Source organism: Ambystoma mexicanum, chromosome 7q, assembly GCF_040938575.1.
Source record: "Ambystoma mexicanum isolate Mex_15411 chromosome 7q, UKY_AmexF1_1, whole genome shotgun sequence".
In the NCBI taxonomy this organism is placed as follows: domain Eukaryota; kingdom Metazoa; phylum Chordata; class Amphibia; order Caudata; family Ambystomatidae; genus Ambystoma; species Ambystoma mexicanum.
The window spans coordinates 1,154,268,389-1,154,285,482 of NC_090941.1; the positions used below are offsets into that span (position 1 = coordinate 1,154,268,389).

Here is a 17,094-nt window from a genome sequence, read left to right on the forward strand (position 1 = left end):
GGTTCAGGACGCGATAATCTATACAAGTTCTAAGGTCCCCTTCTTTTTTTGGAACGAAGAACAAAGCTGAGGAAGCAGGGGACTTGGAAGGACGAATAAACCCATTTGCTAGGTATTGATCCAGGTATTGTCGGAGGTGAAGATTCTCAGGCTCGGTGAGGGCATAAATTCTACTACAAGGAGGAGTAGATCCAGGTATCAGGTCTATCTGGCAGTCATAAGACCTATGAGGAGGTAGAGAGTTAGCCTGATCCTTCCGGAAAACATCTTGGAATTCTAGGTATTCAGGAGGTAACTGGGGAGCCTCCGAGGAAATTGCTGCCAGTGCAACACCAGGTCGAGGGTGACAAGTAGAGACACATTCTGGAAACTGAACCGTTCTTGCTCGCCAATCGATCTGAGGATTGTGCTTCTCTAACCAAGGAATTCCTAGAATGATCTGGAACTGAGGGGCCTTGATCACATCGAACACGATCTTCTCATGGTGTCCATCTTGACTTACTAGCGTCACTTCTTGGGTGGTATGCGTTACTGGTCCGGAGGCTATCTCCGTACCATCCACCGTAGTAATGACGTCCTTTACAGCCTTTGGACAAAGAGTCAGATTCATCCTCAAAACCATTTCATGATCCACATAATTGCCGATGGCACCGCTGTCGACGTAAGCTTCAATCGCATGTAATCGATCCGGATGTTCAGGGCTAATGAGGACCATAGGTATCACGAAATGCGAGGTCACTGAACTGGTTTTAACGCTCGGCAAGAGGACCTCTATTCTTGTCGGGCGAGGTTGTTTCCCTGCTCAGAGTTTGTGACCCTGGTAACTGCAGCTCCTACTGCCTTCTTGGCTGGTTTCACCGGACAGTCTCGAAGAAAGTGCCCCGAGTTTCCGCAATAGAGGCATAATTGCAGCTGTTTTCTCCTTTCCCGCTCCTTTTGTGTTAGTGGTCCTTTCAGGCCCCCTATTTGCATGGGTTCCCCGGAGTCTACTCCTTTGGTAGGAGTTGGTGGTTTGGAAAATACTCGAGCATCAAACTTGGAACGATCGGCCTTCCTGTTCTGCAGTCTGTGGTCAATTTGAACAACTAAGTCAATATAGTCCGAACAGTCTTGCGGGGGATTCACTACTTGGGCTAACACATCTTTGAGCTCTCCACGTAGACCTCTATAAAACAGCGTAATCCTTTTGTCCTCAGGCCATCGAGTTTCCACTATCAGTCTGTTGAAAGACGCAATATAAGCCAAAAGGTCTTGATTAACCTGTCGCAATGAAAGGAGCTCATTGTCCAAGGCCTGCTCCTGTGAATGTCTTGCAAACAGTTTTTCCATACTGAGCTGAAAAGCTTGAAAATCATGGAGAACCGGATCATCTTGATTAACTAGAGGGATCGACCAGTCTGCCGCATTGCCACTAAGGTACGAAAGCACGAAAGCTACCTTAGCTTGATCAGTTGGAAAGGCTGCTGGCCGGCATAAGAAGTGCAACCGGCACTGATTAATAAATACTGCAAACCTCTTTGGGTCACCAGAAAATCTTTCGGGCGGAGCCAGAGGTACATTCCCAGGTAGGTTGATCTGCACTGGGTTCGTAGAGGATGTTGAAGGAAGATTTGCCCCTGATGCGGGTAAAGGAGTTTGTCCGGCTTGTGACTGTAGCAATTGTCTAGCGAGATTGTCTGTTCGTTCCTTGGAAATAATCAGTTCCCTTCTTAGAGCATTCGTTTCCTGACAGGCTGCATGCACTTCTGCTCTTAGTTCCCCAAGTAACTGGACTAGCTGGTCAATATCCGAGGTTTCCATAGCGCCTGGGTGGGAGTTTTGCGGTAGGCTTTGTGTTCTGTAACGCTCACCTGATTCCCGCAGAGGCGCCGGTCTTGACTGGGTGAATGCCGTATCTTCAAAGGTGATGTGTAACACACGGTTGGCTCTTTGGGCTGGACCTCTGTGCACTGTATGTCTGACTCGAAGAGTAAGATGTCTTAGGTAAGTGAACGCCGAGCTGTCCATCTGCCTCGGGGCAGGGTGCCGTAACCAGTTTCTTCACTGGATAAGGGTGCAGGCCTCTTGACCTCAGAGGACTGCTGTCCGTCGTTAACTGCACGAACGGTAAGTTCTGGGCACTTCAAATGTCTTAAAAGTCTTTTGTAATGATATCTCTTGTTTTGCAGGGTTCCGGCGATGGCGGATGGCGGGCTGATGAGAGTTGAGGATCGAACCCGCGTGAGGAATAGAAGCGCCTAGAAGCACGTAAGTAAGCGCTTGTAGCCTGCTTCACGATGCGCACTAACTGTCCCTTTTATCTTGCAGGTACAAGTTCGGAGCTTTAGAGAAGCTGAAGGGTGCTGGAATACCCACTGGATTCGGCGTGGGAAGGAGTAATGGCACGTGAGTAATAAAGTTGCCCAATGTCTTTAAACGCACCTTCTTTTGTCTTTCAGATGCGGGGTGCAGCGCCGAAGGCCTCTGGAGCGTGCGAAGAGCTGGTAAGCTTTTGTCTTTCAGATGCCGGAATGCAGTGCGAAGACCTCCGGAGCATGCGAAGAGTAGGTAAGCCTTTGTCTTTCAGATGCCGGAATGCAGCGCGAGGCGTTGGTGACAGCCGATGGACCAGGTAAGAGATGCGCTGCCACTGAAGACCGTAGTGCTAACCTGTTCTTTCTTTGTCTTTACAGGTGCTGCTGAAGACTGGATTCCAGGATGGTAAGCCTTTGTTCCCTTAGGCCCAGGATCAGAAGCAGAAGACACGATGAGCGTTCTGCTGCAGAGAATGCAGAATAACACAAAGCAAGATTCATCCATCGGGTGTGGTTTAAATAGCCTCCTGTAGTGCTTAGGTGTCTCCTTCCACAGCCACGCCTAGGTAAGAAAAGAGTTCCTGCTTTCCAGAAGAGTTCCAGTGTTCTGAACCTAGGGAGTGGCTCCTGCCCCACCCAACAGGAAAAGTAGTCCCAAACAGAAGAGGATCAGGGGTTCAACTGGCAGGTAAGTAAGCAGCATGGTCTGCTGCAGGTAAGTCCACCCAAGCATTATGAGCCCGGCGCTTCCAGCGCTGGGACTGGGCATCTTTATGAGCCTGGTGCCACTGGCGCCAGGACAAGGTCCAAAAGGTCCCAATTGGGACTGGCTGGCACTCGGAACCGGGGTTATGGGTCTGCTTCCAAGGGAGTCGGGCAAGTCCTGATCTTTTGGAAGCAGAGATCATGACAGTACCACACAGTTTTTGGTAGCAAGCTGAGCAGCCAGGCTTATCTCAAGAGTGAATGTGAGCAGTACAAGTAGTTACACAGAGGACTTCAATCACAATGGTTCAAGTAAACACTTATACTCAAGGTTTCTTGGTAAAAACACTTATTAATTTATTACACTTGTAGAAGACAAGTTAAAATTATATACCCATACACTTCAATACAAAGCTCTAAGATTTTGAGACAGTTTGAGCTCCCCTGAAATAGGAACAAAAACTGTAGTTCAGTTACTTAGAAGTGGGCAAAAGGGCCAAAAGAAAGTAGAATAGCTCACATATACTTATTAAACAGTGCAAATAGTTTCAGTTCACCAGTGGAGTTCAAATCAAGTCAATAAGCCACTGGATGAGAGCTGATAGTCTAGGAAGTATTTTGACAGTGCCTCCATCAAGCTTAGTGAGGCTTTTGGGTACCTTAGCAACATCCTGAGCCTTGAAAAAAGATTCATCCACTACAGTAATGCTGGCCCCAGTGTCTCTAATGGCAGGGGTCTCCTGACCATTTACTAGTACACTGTCCTTGTAATATTCTTTGGTGTTGGAATCGAATTATACACATCTAAATTCTGCTGTTCCCACAGACCCAGGTATACTAAAGAAACACTGGCAGAGACTCCAATGGGGTCCTCAGCCAGTACCTGAAAATTACCACTTTTCACATGTACTTCTTCCTCTGGGGAGAAAGCTAAGGAGACAGTGTGGATCCCTGAAGGTTTACCCTTGCATCTGGGATCTCCTTTCTCATGGTCAGTAGACCCACAAGCATAACATTTTCCAAATGTTTTGACAAATGGGGGTCTCTGCTGACCTCCCTCTGGTTTGGCACCAGATGTTTCACTAGCCTGATTCGGTTTCCCTGGTGGCTTACCCTTCTTATGTTTGGAGCCGTCTTTTGGATTGGAGGTATTAGAATTCTATTTGCCATCCTTCTTGTGCTGTTTCCCATCATCCTTCTTCTGAGTTGCCCCAGAATCCTTGTGAGTGGCCCTGTTGGCAACCCTACAAGTTAGCAGCCTTTGCTAACTTTTTTGGATCAATGTCTTAGAGTCAACCAAGTGCTGTCTCAGCTTAGGAGAGCAGGCTTCACAAATAGATTCTAACAAAAATAGATTTGTCATTCCTTCAAAAGTGTTAACTCTGTAACCCTTTACCCAACCATCTAAGTTTTTCAAACATTCACACACGGAGGTAGCCCAAGCGGTACCATCATGGCAGCATGCGATTCATGGAAGGCCCTGCGCGTGTATTCCCCGGGATGTGCGCCAAAAATTTGTGCGTGGCGCACACGGGCGCACATGTCATTGCAACATCCAGAACGCCATGCGCGATGCGCACAGCGAAAGCACACAATGTTAGCGCACACACCAAAAAGGGGGCGGAACACAGGGCAGAACATGCGGAATGGGGAACAACGCGTGAAAATAAGGGTGTAACTGGGGATGTACTGCTGGAATGTTCACGGAACGCCCACACACACGTGACCCACACGTATTCATGGAATCGAATAGGGGAAACCCGCGCACGGCCAAAGACACACACAGGCCTAAACACGTCAGCCACACGAAGGCAGGCAGTAGTGTCCCTGCACATTACAAAAGTGTGCGCAAACAATAAACACGTATATACAGCTATGATGAATGTCCCATTCTCTGGCCCCCTAGGAGAAAAATGACATGTCACGCAATGCTCAGGCATCCCAAGAAAGCAAGAAAAAAAGATAAGCAACCCCTGTAGCCCACGTGGGTGTAAAAAAACACACACAGTATGCTGTGGCAGCCAGGAACACAAACACATACGTGATCAACACGCAGGGTAGTATGCCCGGAAAAAAAAGGGTACGCGACTAACAGGGACACCCGCATTATTAAAAATAGTGTGTGCGACTCACCGTCTGGCTTGCGTGTAGAAGAAGAACGCGTAGCCAACACCCACGCCAAAAGAAGAAGTACGCACTGTAGCCGCTGTGAAGTAATCACGTGTGAACCCCAACACCTGGAAAACACACGCACCGCTTTCCATGAAAAGCAGGTACAGAGCGACGGAAACCCATGTGGGACCCTCAACCCGTTCCAGGGAAACGCCCGTGTGCACGTTACGTCACATACGTGCTTATGCGCTAAGGGCCTTTCCTCTAATTACATGCTGACGTGCTCTTTTTTCACGTGCCAAATCACTCCGTATCAAGCTGGCCACGTGACAACACACAGAAGACCACGCTCCTGCCCAGAAGGCGATACTCCTGCCCCCCAGATCCCCAAGCAGACTCCCACCTGCCATCTGCTGCTGCCTGCCTACCTGCTGGCCACGTGCCCTGCCATTTGGTGCCTGGACATCAGCCATCTGCAGTGGTCCAGTTGCTGTGACCACCCCTGCTGGAACAGTAGACTCCCGACTGCTGTAAAATCACTCCAAAGCCCAGCCCCAGGACACAGTTGCCCACCCACTCCTGCCTCAGGGGTTGCCATGTCGGGGGGAACACCATCAGACACCACTGGCAACCCCCAGCCAGAGAGGCAGAAGGCTACCAGCTTCAGTGCCGCAGAAGTTGCTATGCTGGTGGAGCAAGTCCTGGGCCATTATGATGCCCTCTTCGGAAGAGAACGCGCCCATAAAGAAGGACGCAAGAGGATCTGGAAGGACATCATGCTGCCATCAACGTGGAGGGGTGGCAGCCCGCCACATACGACACGTCCGGAAGCGCTGGGAGGACTTCAGGTCCAGGACCCTCAGTAAGGCCCGGTGCCTCTTGGAGGCAGAGGATGCAGAGGGGTGCCGGGTCCGCCTTAGCAACAACCAGATGAGGGTCCTGGAACGTATACACCCAGTGCTCCACCTCCAGGTCCTTCAGAGGCAGAGCCGCCTGAAGTCGAGCGATAAGTGTCAATGTGTACTGATTGGACGCAGTGCATGTTGAGGTTTGCCAGGAGTGTGCAGCTTGGACATATGTCTGGAATGGCCCTTGCATGGTTGTGTATGTGCAGGGACATGAACCTGCCACATGTGAGTCCAGTCATGTGTGAGACACATCAATGGTGTATGTGTTCAAATGCAGGATGCATGAATGCATGTGGGGATACACACATGTTAGCATTTCTGTGTATGTACTGTGGCATGGTTGTGGTGTGACACATGGATGCTGCTTCCACCTTCATGTACGTGCACAGCATACATGTGCGTGTGTGTGTTTGACATGTGTGCGAATGTGATACGCATGGATGCATCGGACACAGACATGTGGGAACCCAATTGGCAGATGTTACATAGTTGCCGATGATAGCACTGTGACAGGTGGTGGAGATGTACAGATGCATGTATGTCTGGTGGTGTGTGTGCATGTGTTCGGCACGCCCCGTGTTGCATGTGACGTCAGGCTAACCTTTGAATGTTCATGCTGTTGTATGTGTATGGATGCTCCTGCCTGCTGCAACTTTCCTGTGAATATGCACATGTGTGTGGGTTTATATGATATGTGTGTTGCGGAGTCTGATGCCAACAGTGAAGTTTGAGACTGCCACTCATGTGCAACTGTCATGTGTGTATCAGACCATTGTACAGTGCCCTGATGCCTGTGTTCTGTCTCTCCCTGTCTGCTGCGTCAACTGATGCAGAGGGCGGAGACGGTGCTGTGGAGCACAGTGGCAGGGATCCCACCGCCAGCAAGGCCTAGCTCCCCTCGCAGGTTGACATCTATTTGGGGAGTGAGGAGTCTGGTGCCGCGGCCGCAGCTGCCGAGGGAAGGTCCAAGAGGCTGAGGTTGGAGGTGGACTCCTCGGCAGCAGAAGGGGCAGCTGAGCCCGCACAGGGGCCTACGGAGGAAGATGGCACAGAGTCATCCAGGTTGGTGGTGGGTTTGGTTGAGGAGGAGGCCGTGGAAGGCCCACGCACGGGGCCTGGAGGGGGGATTGCACCGGTGCTAGTGGTGCAGTCCAGGGGCAGAGACAGGAGGCAGCGCAGGCCACCGCGGACGTGCCTGTGTGTAATCCTGTCCCCGATCCTGTGACTGCATCATCCGGCACCAGCAGGGATGCCTCTGTCCAGACCCGTTTTCAGGGAGGGGATGCGCTCACACCAACTGGCCTTCCTCTCCCTGCGGACGTGCCAATCCAGGACCGTGTTGAGCATGTCCTAGCTGGGGTGGCATTGCGTCAACATGGTATTTGGGATGACGTGCAGGGTTCTCGTGAGGACAATGCACATCATTTTGAATACCTCATTGACCGCGTCGGCCTACTAAGACAGGTCACCAGCGCTGGGTTACTCCGTGTGCTGGATCTTCTAGCGACCCCCTCCTCAACTGAACCCCCTATGCGCCAGTCATTCTCCGTGCCATCTTCCTGGCCAAGTATCACCTGGCCACCCTGTGTAGCTGCCCCTAAGCCAGTGGCCAGGCTGGTGGAGGATACATCCCTGCCACAGTCGGGAGTCGGAGGTCCAGCAGGGGTGGCCACCGCAACAACTGGACCCCAGCAGGAGGAGGACGTGCAGGCATCGACAGGCAGGGCACATGCATTGCAGCAGCAGGGTCAAGGTGGGAGGGATGATGGCTCTGGGCCATCAACATCACAGGGGCAGGCATCGGCCGGAGGGCAGGAGGACCCTGTATTGGGAGTGTCTTCCGTGTGGCAGCGGTTGGGCCAGGAAATAGATGCAGAGCGGCGGCGGGCGGAAGAGGCACAGCTCACTATGGTCAGGGTGGAGAACTCCATGCGCAGGGCATTGAGGTGGGCTGAGTGCCTTGAGGCAACTCGCAGGGAGTTGGAGGAGGCCATGGCTCTATGCCTGCGAGACCTCAAGGCCAGGGGAGAGGCCCGCCTCTCCGACATTGAAGAGGAGTTCAATGATGCCCTGGCCCGGAACATCGAAGAGTGACCCGTCGGACTAGCCTGCCTCCTTTGTAAATAGTTGTGTAGGTGTAGGTTTCCTTTCTTTTTTTTTCCTTTGTTTTTTCCTTTGGGGCGCATGGACTATGCCCCACCTTTTTGTAAATAGTTATTTATTAGGTAGGTTTTTTGTTAAGTTTCCTTTGTATTGTATTCCTTTTTTTTGTACCATGAGTCAGGGCCAGCTGGCAGGTGCCCGTCACTGGGGTTGGGTTGGGGGCCATGAGTCGGGACCTGCTGGCAGGTGCCCATCACTGGGGGTGGGGGACATGTGTCGGAGCTCCCAAGTGCATGGTGCCATTTGGGCTGCCCGCGGGTCATGATCTGGGGTCGTGGGCTGCCTGCGGGGCATGCCCAGGGGTGTAGGGTGGTCCTCTGTGGTGTGGGCTGTCTGCAGGGCATGGGGAGGGCGGGAGGGCCACACCAGGGAGGGCCCACACTGCCAAATTGCGTGTAAAACTCCCTGTGCACCCCTCGGAATACACATACCCCGTTCGCGCCAGACCAATCGCATGTGAAACTACACGCGCATCCCTCAGAATACACATACCCCACTTGCGCCAGGTCTATCGCATGTAAAACTACACGCTTCCCTGGAATATGCTCTGGCAGCCCACCCACTTGGGCGTGCCCCGCAGACGGCCCATCCACCCTGGGCATGCCCCGCAGGTAGCCCATCACCCCTGCCCATACCCCGCAGGCAGCCCATCCACCCTGGGCATGCCCCGTAGGCAGCCCACTCCACAGGGGGGACTTTTTGCATGTGTTTTCACTGGCGTGAGCAGGGTACATGTATTCCGGGGGTGCGTGTGTAGTTCCACACGCGATAGGCCTGGCACGAGCGGGGTACGTGGATTCCGAGGGGCGCGCGTGTAGTTTCACACGCGATAGGCCAAGCGCGAGTGGGGTACATGTATTCGAGGGGTGCGCGTGTAGTTTCACACGCGATTGGCCTGGCGCGAGCAGGGTACATGTATTCCGAGGGGTGCGCTTGTAGTATCACACGCGATTGGCCTGGCGCGAGCGGGGTACGTGTATTCCGGCCTAGCGTGAGCGGGGTACGTGTATTCTGAGGGATGCGCAGGGACTTTTACACGCAATTTTGTGGTTGGGGGCTGTATGCTGGCCCACTGGCCTTTGCGCCATGTACTGGATTTGTGCGATGTTTTTGGCGCATGGGGCGGGGTTGGGGGCGTAACTGGCGCTGCTGCAGGGTTGCTGCGCCGCTCTGCGCCATGGCTGCTCATGGATGTTGAAATCCATGAATACGCTGTGCGCTGAAATGGGTTTTGGTGCACGCCAGCCGCGTGTACCACTTGTGTGCCGAATTCTATGAATGACCCCCTTTATGGTATAGTGAGCAGGGGTTGTGGGGTACACCCCCACAGCCTTCCATTTAAAAAACCAAAAAAACAGGGGCTGCGGGGGTGTCCCCCGCATCGCCCTGCTCACTATACTTTATGGTATAGTGAGCGGGGGCTGTGGGGGACACCCATGCAACCTTCCGTTTAAAAAAAAAGAAAAGAAAAGGACCCTCTGGCACCGGTTCTCGATCACGGAAGTGAAAGGGAACTGCTGCTGCAGGAATCCAGCGTGAAGATGAAGGTAAGTGGGTTTTTTTTATGTTGGGGGTGTGGGTGGGGCTGTGCTTAGGGTGTGGGTGGGGGTGTGTTATGGGTGTGTTGTGTGTGTGGGTGTGATTATGTATGTGTGTTCACATGAGAAAGGTGCGAACCTTCAGTACTTTGCACCTTTCTCATGTGAACTTTTCGGCCACGGTAGTTTCTGCCGTGGCCAAATCACTTAGATTTGTTTTTACACATAAGAGAAATGAAGTTGCAAAACATTTGTAGAACACTGTTACGTGGCTGTTGGTGTGAGGAAGTACAATATGTGGCTAGCACATATAAGTGACTTCCAGTTAATGTGAGCAGGTGCAGAATGTTACAATACATGGCATTTGATAGCAGTGCTTAAACAAAGTTTATGCTTTTAGAGATGCTTATTACAGGGTAAATGGCAGCAACCCTGAATATATATTTTGAAGGTTCTGAAAAACAGTACTTTAAGAAATATAAGCATACCTGTACAATGTCTTGCTAGATGTGGATATTGTTGAATCTGCAAATAGAAATGTTGAAGAGTTTCACAGTAGCTTTTGATGCAGGAGGCTGTGAATGACAGGGCACATACTCTGAGAGTTGAAATGCACACCTGAAGTGTTGAACGGAGGTGACAGGGTTACATATACAGTTGCTGATATGATATATGATATGAAATTATGTGATTGGTGGATGTATGTGCGACTGATTGAAAGTAGCCAATGAGGGAGTGTTTCAAACAAAAAAGATAAAATGTTAGAAGGACTGCCCTGTGCGATGGTTTCCGCAGAAGTCTGCAATAGTCCACAGACCTGTACATTCTATGCAGGGCTTTTAAGAATGTCCTGCATGGAAAGAGGTCTGCGGACACCACAAACAGCTGCGAAAATCGACAGACATCAGGAATTAGCCAGTTAGGTTGTGGAGGAGGAGTTTATATGTACAGGAGCACAGGGAAGCAAGTGTTTTCTTTCTTGTGTGAAGTGGTGGAGGAATGGCTATGCCTATGAAAAGGCAGCGTGTGTGGATGCTGAGAGATTCATGGTTACATTGGTCTTATTTTATTTTATTTTAATTTATTTGTAACACGCTGGGACAACGCCCATGGGCATAGAAGAGTACAGTTTTGCAGACAGTGCAGCGCAACCAAGCAGCCAGAGCCTTTGGTACTCCAACAGTGGTGAAAAACCTCCACACCGATGACTCCTTCTGCCCACCCGACGTAGTAGGCATTCCTCCACTAGATCTTCTTCATCCACTTCCTCCTGCATGTCATCTGCTGCAGTTCTCCTGGTCCTCTGTCCAGATCCTCCATGTGGTGCTGGTGGCCCATGGGGAGGAGGAGGAGGGATGGCTATTGCAGATGGCATTCTTGAATACTTGAACGAGTCTGCTCTGCTGGTGTGCCAGATTGGGATGGGGGAAGCAGAGTAGGAAACATGAATAGGGGAATTTTGAGTTTGAATGTTTTCCTGATTGGGAGGATTTGGGATAGAAATATAATCAAAACATTTATTATGATAATGTTCCTGCAATTAATGGGGTGATTGTTCAGGAAAAGGGTTACAGGTACATGTGGGACAATGAAAATCAATATTATGTATCACATGATTCCTTAAATAATTAGACAGTTCAGTAACTTGATTTTGAAATTGAGACATCTGAGTGCATAATTTATTAATTTTAGTTTCAACAGTTTCTATGTGTCCATCGTTGCTATTCAAAATTGCTTCCTCATGATAACTGTCTTCATTTTTATCTTCTTGTTCCCATTATTACATTCTTCATAGGTCATGTCATTTGTAGCAAAGTACTCCTCGAGCCATTCAAGTGTGTTTGTCATTTTTGTAGAAATATGGAATGAGTAATATTTGTTATTAAAAAACGATTAAAAATCTAATTATTTCCAATGGAAAAAAATTATAAATAAAAACGAAGGGAATATTACTTACTAGGTTCAGAGAGTTTGTTTTCTTCTTCTGTGTTGTGCTCAGTCCTTGAGCTGAATTGCTTACATAAGGTGTACAGTTATGTTTACTATTTGGTATAATCCATAATATTGTGGAATGTATACATAAAATGTATGCATTTGGACACATACAAGCATGTGTAAATGTATGTTGTATTGTTTGTACTGATGGTGCATATATATTCAATGAAAAAACTTTGTTAAAGGGACGTTATGGTTACAAGTAAAACCAAAAAACCTCAGAAATTCGTCAGTTATGGTAAGCTAAGCAACCATAACTCGTGCCACCACCGTGCACTGCTATGACTAACACCCAGGACATCAAAGATGATAAGATATGATATGATAGGTTATTTACAATGCACTTAATACCCATAGGTTTCTAAGCGCGGACCCGAGGATCAAACCTGTGGTGCACTGTGTCGTCTTGCTTCCAAGGCAAGCACGTTGCCCCTGAGCTATCCTCCCGAGACATGTCATTGATGACATCACTGATGACATCACATATCTGGCCCACTTCTTTTTGTTCACTGACATATCTAGGACAGGTGGTTTTGTTCACTGACAGTCAGAATATTAAAATTCAAAAGATGCTGTATATTTAAACGGTGACCTTGTCATATGTTCTTAAAGTACTTTCCTTAGGGTTTGGTCTCAGCTCGTGGTGCACGATCATGGGGCAATAGCCAGGGCTCAAACACACAATTCATTTGTATACATGAAGATACATTTTAATGCTATTAACATTTTCTGATGATGCTGTTTCTTTCTTCCTTACTTTAGTTTCCCTGTATGTGCCTCTGCTGTGTATGCATTGTGGCTCTTCATATGTATTGTTTGTACTAGCACAAGTGTGTAGTAAGTCTTGAATTGTTAGCTAGTTATTACATGTTTAACATTACACAATCACCCATGACATCTTGTTACCAGCATTATAAACACAACCCCTTGTAGGGACTTTTCATCATAATTAACTTCACATGTGATGTCATCATTGATGTCATCAATGACATTTGTGATGTTCTCTTTGATGTCCTGGGTGTTAGTCTTAGAGGTGCACAGTGGTGGCACGAGTTATGGTTGCTTACCTTAATATAACTGGGCGAATTCTGAGGTTTTTCGGTTTTACTTGTAACCATAATGTCCCTTTAACAACGTTTTTCCAGTGAATTTCATGGGGTTTTACCAGTGCATGCTTTTTTCCTACAACTTACTTATATCATACTTTCCACAATATAGCAACATTTTTGTCCAATTTACAAAGTTTCACCTTAAAACTCTGCCATTTCTCAACTTCTAGCATCATTCTTAACACCTGCATACTTTTTCCACAGTTTTTGCTTCCGTCGACATCCGCGTACGTCTGACTTCATTGTGGATCTTCTGTACAGTGCCACGTGACCATGCACTCATGTGCAGCATGATGACGTGTCCATGAACGCGTTTGTACTTCGCGTTCGGGTCATTGCTTCGAGAACAGTTCGGAACTGCATTTTGTACTGATCTAGCTCAAAATGCACCCTTGCACAGCTCCTCCACCTATTCTTACTCACTATCCATTAACCATCTAGTACAAAGCACATACTTGGAATAATAGTTGCAAAACTGATATATATCTTACAAATGGCATGAGCTATTGTGATCCCTCCTCCCCAAGAGCCACCACCACCACCAGCTGGAGGATCCACACAACAACAAAAAGCGCATTATTTCGAAAGACAATGAAGAGAACCAAGAAGATGAGGTAGAGGAAGTGCCTACCTCTAGCACACAGAGAGAATCATGGGTGAGGCCGTTCTTTACCACTGTTGGGAATGTACCAAAGGCTAAAGCTACAAAAGTTAAATGCACTGAGTGCAACGTTGTACTCAGTCGCAGGCTACCTGGACATTACTCATACAGGACCACCTACATGCGCCGCCACACCAAATCCAACCACTGCAATGCTCTCATAAAGATTGTTCCTTCCTTAGCGAGTAGTAGGCTGTCTTCCCTCACAGTATCCTCCTCAACCAATACTGTAACCATTCAGCCTACTTCTGTGGGACAAAAAATCCAGCCAGCTACCTTGCAAGCAATAAAAGAGGCTGTTGATCCATATGTTTCGAAGACAACAGTCCTCTGTATATACCACAACACACCACTCTGCAGGGGGAAGCACTTTCGAAGTGCTTTTGAAGCTGTAATCAAGGAGCATGAGAAACACTGCCCCCTACCTCAGAAGTAACACATGTGCAACATCTTCCCCGTCCACCTGCCCCTCCATATTAGTGCTTGGTGCCTCTTCCCTTTTTTTAAAAACAACAAAAGAAAGGTTCCTTTAGGAACCACCTTTCACAGTTAAAACATAGAACTAAAAATAAATCTTATAGACTCCATCTACTTTACATTTCTCAGTAAAGTACATAGACTCAATATGTTTTTCCAACATTTCCATTAGCATTTTGTGTTATGCTAATGGGAATAATGTGGCGTTCACCCCCTGTGCCAGGGACGGCAGCCCAAGTTAACGGCCCAATCGAAGTGTTTTTGTTTGCGCCCTGATGCCTGCGGGCTTCGGCGCATTATAAATAAATAAATAAATAAATAATGAGGGCTTTGGACCATTATCCTCCATTGCAGGCCCTGCAATGGGGGATAAAGGCCATTAGCACCCCATGTTCCCAAAGTGGAAAACCGGGGTGCTAAATAATAGAATTTTCTTCCTATAGCGGAACGCCTCTGGCGTCCCGCTGTAGGAAGGAAAATCCTTTTCTAAAATGGCCACCATGGAAAGGGAAGGCGGGGCTCTGTACAGAGCCCCTCTTCCCTTTCCATGGCAGCCTGCAGAAGGCGAAAACAGAACCCTATGACCATATTATCACAAGCACATTTTTTTTGCTTTTAAACCTATCCCACTTTCGAATAACTCTACCACATTGCGGGTCCAAGATGGACATGGCCACTTTAACCCCATTTTTCGTCCCTCACGGTCATGGCCAGTAGCTAGTAGCTAGATTGTCCTGGTCATGACCTTATACCATGACTCGGACAATCTGGCCACTGCCCATGGCCACAGGCTATACCTCAGTCACCAAAGGTATATCACTATTTTTAGTACCTACATTATGACACTTGTCAAAAAATAAAACACGGGCACATTTGCTAAACCATGCTTTCAGGTCCTGGCCAATGCTTCTTACATGAGTTTGCTTGAAACCCTCCCATGTTTTATTTTTTCAAAAGTGTCAACAATGTATGTACATACAATAGTCATATAACTTAGCCCCCAACTTGACGAAATCCATTCAGACTTTACACAAACATTCAAGGTTGAGTCTATAAACAGGAACAGAACGTGTTTCTTTAATTGAAAAATAATTCTGGTATCACCTCTTGATGCTGATGATACTCTGGTTTCTATGAAACGTGTCCTTCCTCTCGAGGCTGGCATGGCTGCCACTAATTTGTCTGTATTTGCCACTACAAGCTCTTCCAGCTTTTCTCATGGTAACAATACTGTAGCCACAGCACCAGTTACTGACAAAACACCTGCACTTATAACTACACAGAATCACATGTTAAAAATGTCCTTCTTAAATACCCGATTACTGGTATCACACTCGGTAGAAATAGCAGATTTTATTTCCGAACTAGATATTGATTTTTTGCCGCTAACTGAGACTTGGCTTACCAACTCTACAACCCATGCCACCTTGGTTACCACAACAGTTGGCTACACTATCCTTAGGGCCAATCAAGCTCCTGCCAGAGGTAACAGTGTAGCTTTCATTTTTAGAGACTCACTAAAAATACACCTCTCTAATATCTTGTTCATTGATAATTGTGAGGCAATATTGGTAAAACTCAAAGTGAATCCTACCACATCTATCAGCATTCCAGTCATATATAGACCCCCCACATCAATGCCTTATTTTGAAGAGCAACCTTTGCTGCTCTTACGGTCAATGTGAAATCTTATTTGCTAGTATTAAGTGATTTTAATCTCTGGATTTACACCAATGCTGACTCTAAGTCAGTCTCTTTAATGAATGCTTTAGAAGCCTTTCAGGCTTCAACAGCATTTTAATTCTGCTACTCACATCTGTGGAAATATTTTAGACTGGCTATTGTCTCACAATCTAAACATCTCTACAATATCTGTTGACCATTGCCTCTAGTCAGACCATTTCTCTGTTAACGTTGGGTTTATGATACCAGGAGCTTTTTCTTACATCATCTCAAACCCAGAAAGTTAGGAACTTGAAAACATTGACCTCGCTTTCAATTCCCTGCTTAGTTACAGGAGGCCCCTCAGAAATACGGTCAAGTTCCAATATGAAAGATATCACAGAACACATTCAACAAGCCCAGTGTGGCGCAGTTAATGTACTCACCCCGGTCACAGTGAAAACGATCAAACCACAAACTAGCACAAATGCCAGGATTAATGATGGCATTATTGGACTCTGGAAAGTAAAGATACAGGTGGAAAGAGCCTGGCATAGGATTCCTAGTGGTGAGCTACTGCTAGTTTACAGACAAGCTGTGAAGGACTAAAAGCATGCTATTCTTGCTGAAAAAGACCACCTACAATCAGAGAATCCTTAATGCAAAATCCAGCTCTAGGGAGCTATTTACAGTTCTTAAGGATATGGAGAGCAAGGCTCCCTCTAAACATTCTCATGCCATTTCGGAAACTTGGTGTCAAGATATCTAAAATGAACTAATTAATAGGGTCGCTAAAAATCAACAAGCTATTGAAACTCATAAACTGCTGCTTGAGGGTTCAGTAATTACAACCTGCAAGCCACTTGATAACTCAGCTGCCCAGGAAGATATTCCTAGCTTGTATTTCTATCTAGGCACATTACATTAAAATAATGTCTCAGCGTCAAGCATAAATAATCAAACAGCGAAAAATACAAAACTGAGATGCAATTACCTGAAGAGAAGAACCTGAACAGCTGAGTCAATATCTGCCTCTGGGAATCTTCCAGAAAGTCACAGTCTTTATGGAAATATGTTACCAGAATATGTTCTGTTTTATAATATTTCTCATACAGCATGCACCTGGCTGAACATGATGCCATGTTCACTTTTTCGGATTGTCTCTTTCGTCTGCCTCTCCTGCCTGTAAGTAAAACATCTCCCAAAGCCACTCAATCACGAACGGATAAAGTGCCTTGAAATCTAATTACCATATCTCCTTCCCATCATGTGCTGAGCTTTCAGCCATATCTCCTCCCCCCATCATGTGCTGGGCTTTTAGTTTATAATGTTTACACTTTGGTGCTTTTCTTTGCTCTGTTTGATCAAACATGGAGACTCAAACACAATGCCGATTGGTGCTTATTTTTAGACAACTGATTTGCATATTTAAACAGTTTTAATCTGTTTCTCTCAGGAGACGTCTTTGCA

The 17,094-nt window shown here is 47.4% G+C and overlaps 1 protein-coding gene across 1 annotated transcript in view; it reads right to left on the minus strand.

Annotated features, from left to right (window-relative positions):
- Window positions 1-16,816, minus strand: part of LOC138528286 (nicotinamide N-methyltransferase-like) — a 63,585-nt gene extending 46,769 nt beyond the window's left edge. Inside the window, exon 1 of the mRNA XM_069639747.1 lies at window positions 16,619-16,816. Within this exon, the coding sequence (XP_069495848.1) occupies window positions 16,619-16,766 (148 nt within the window). The 5' untranslated portion in view covers window positions 16,767-16,816. The remainder of the gene's footprint in view (window positions 1-16,618) is intronic.
- Window positions 16,817-17,094: the final 278 nt, after the last annotated feature.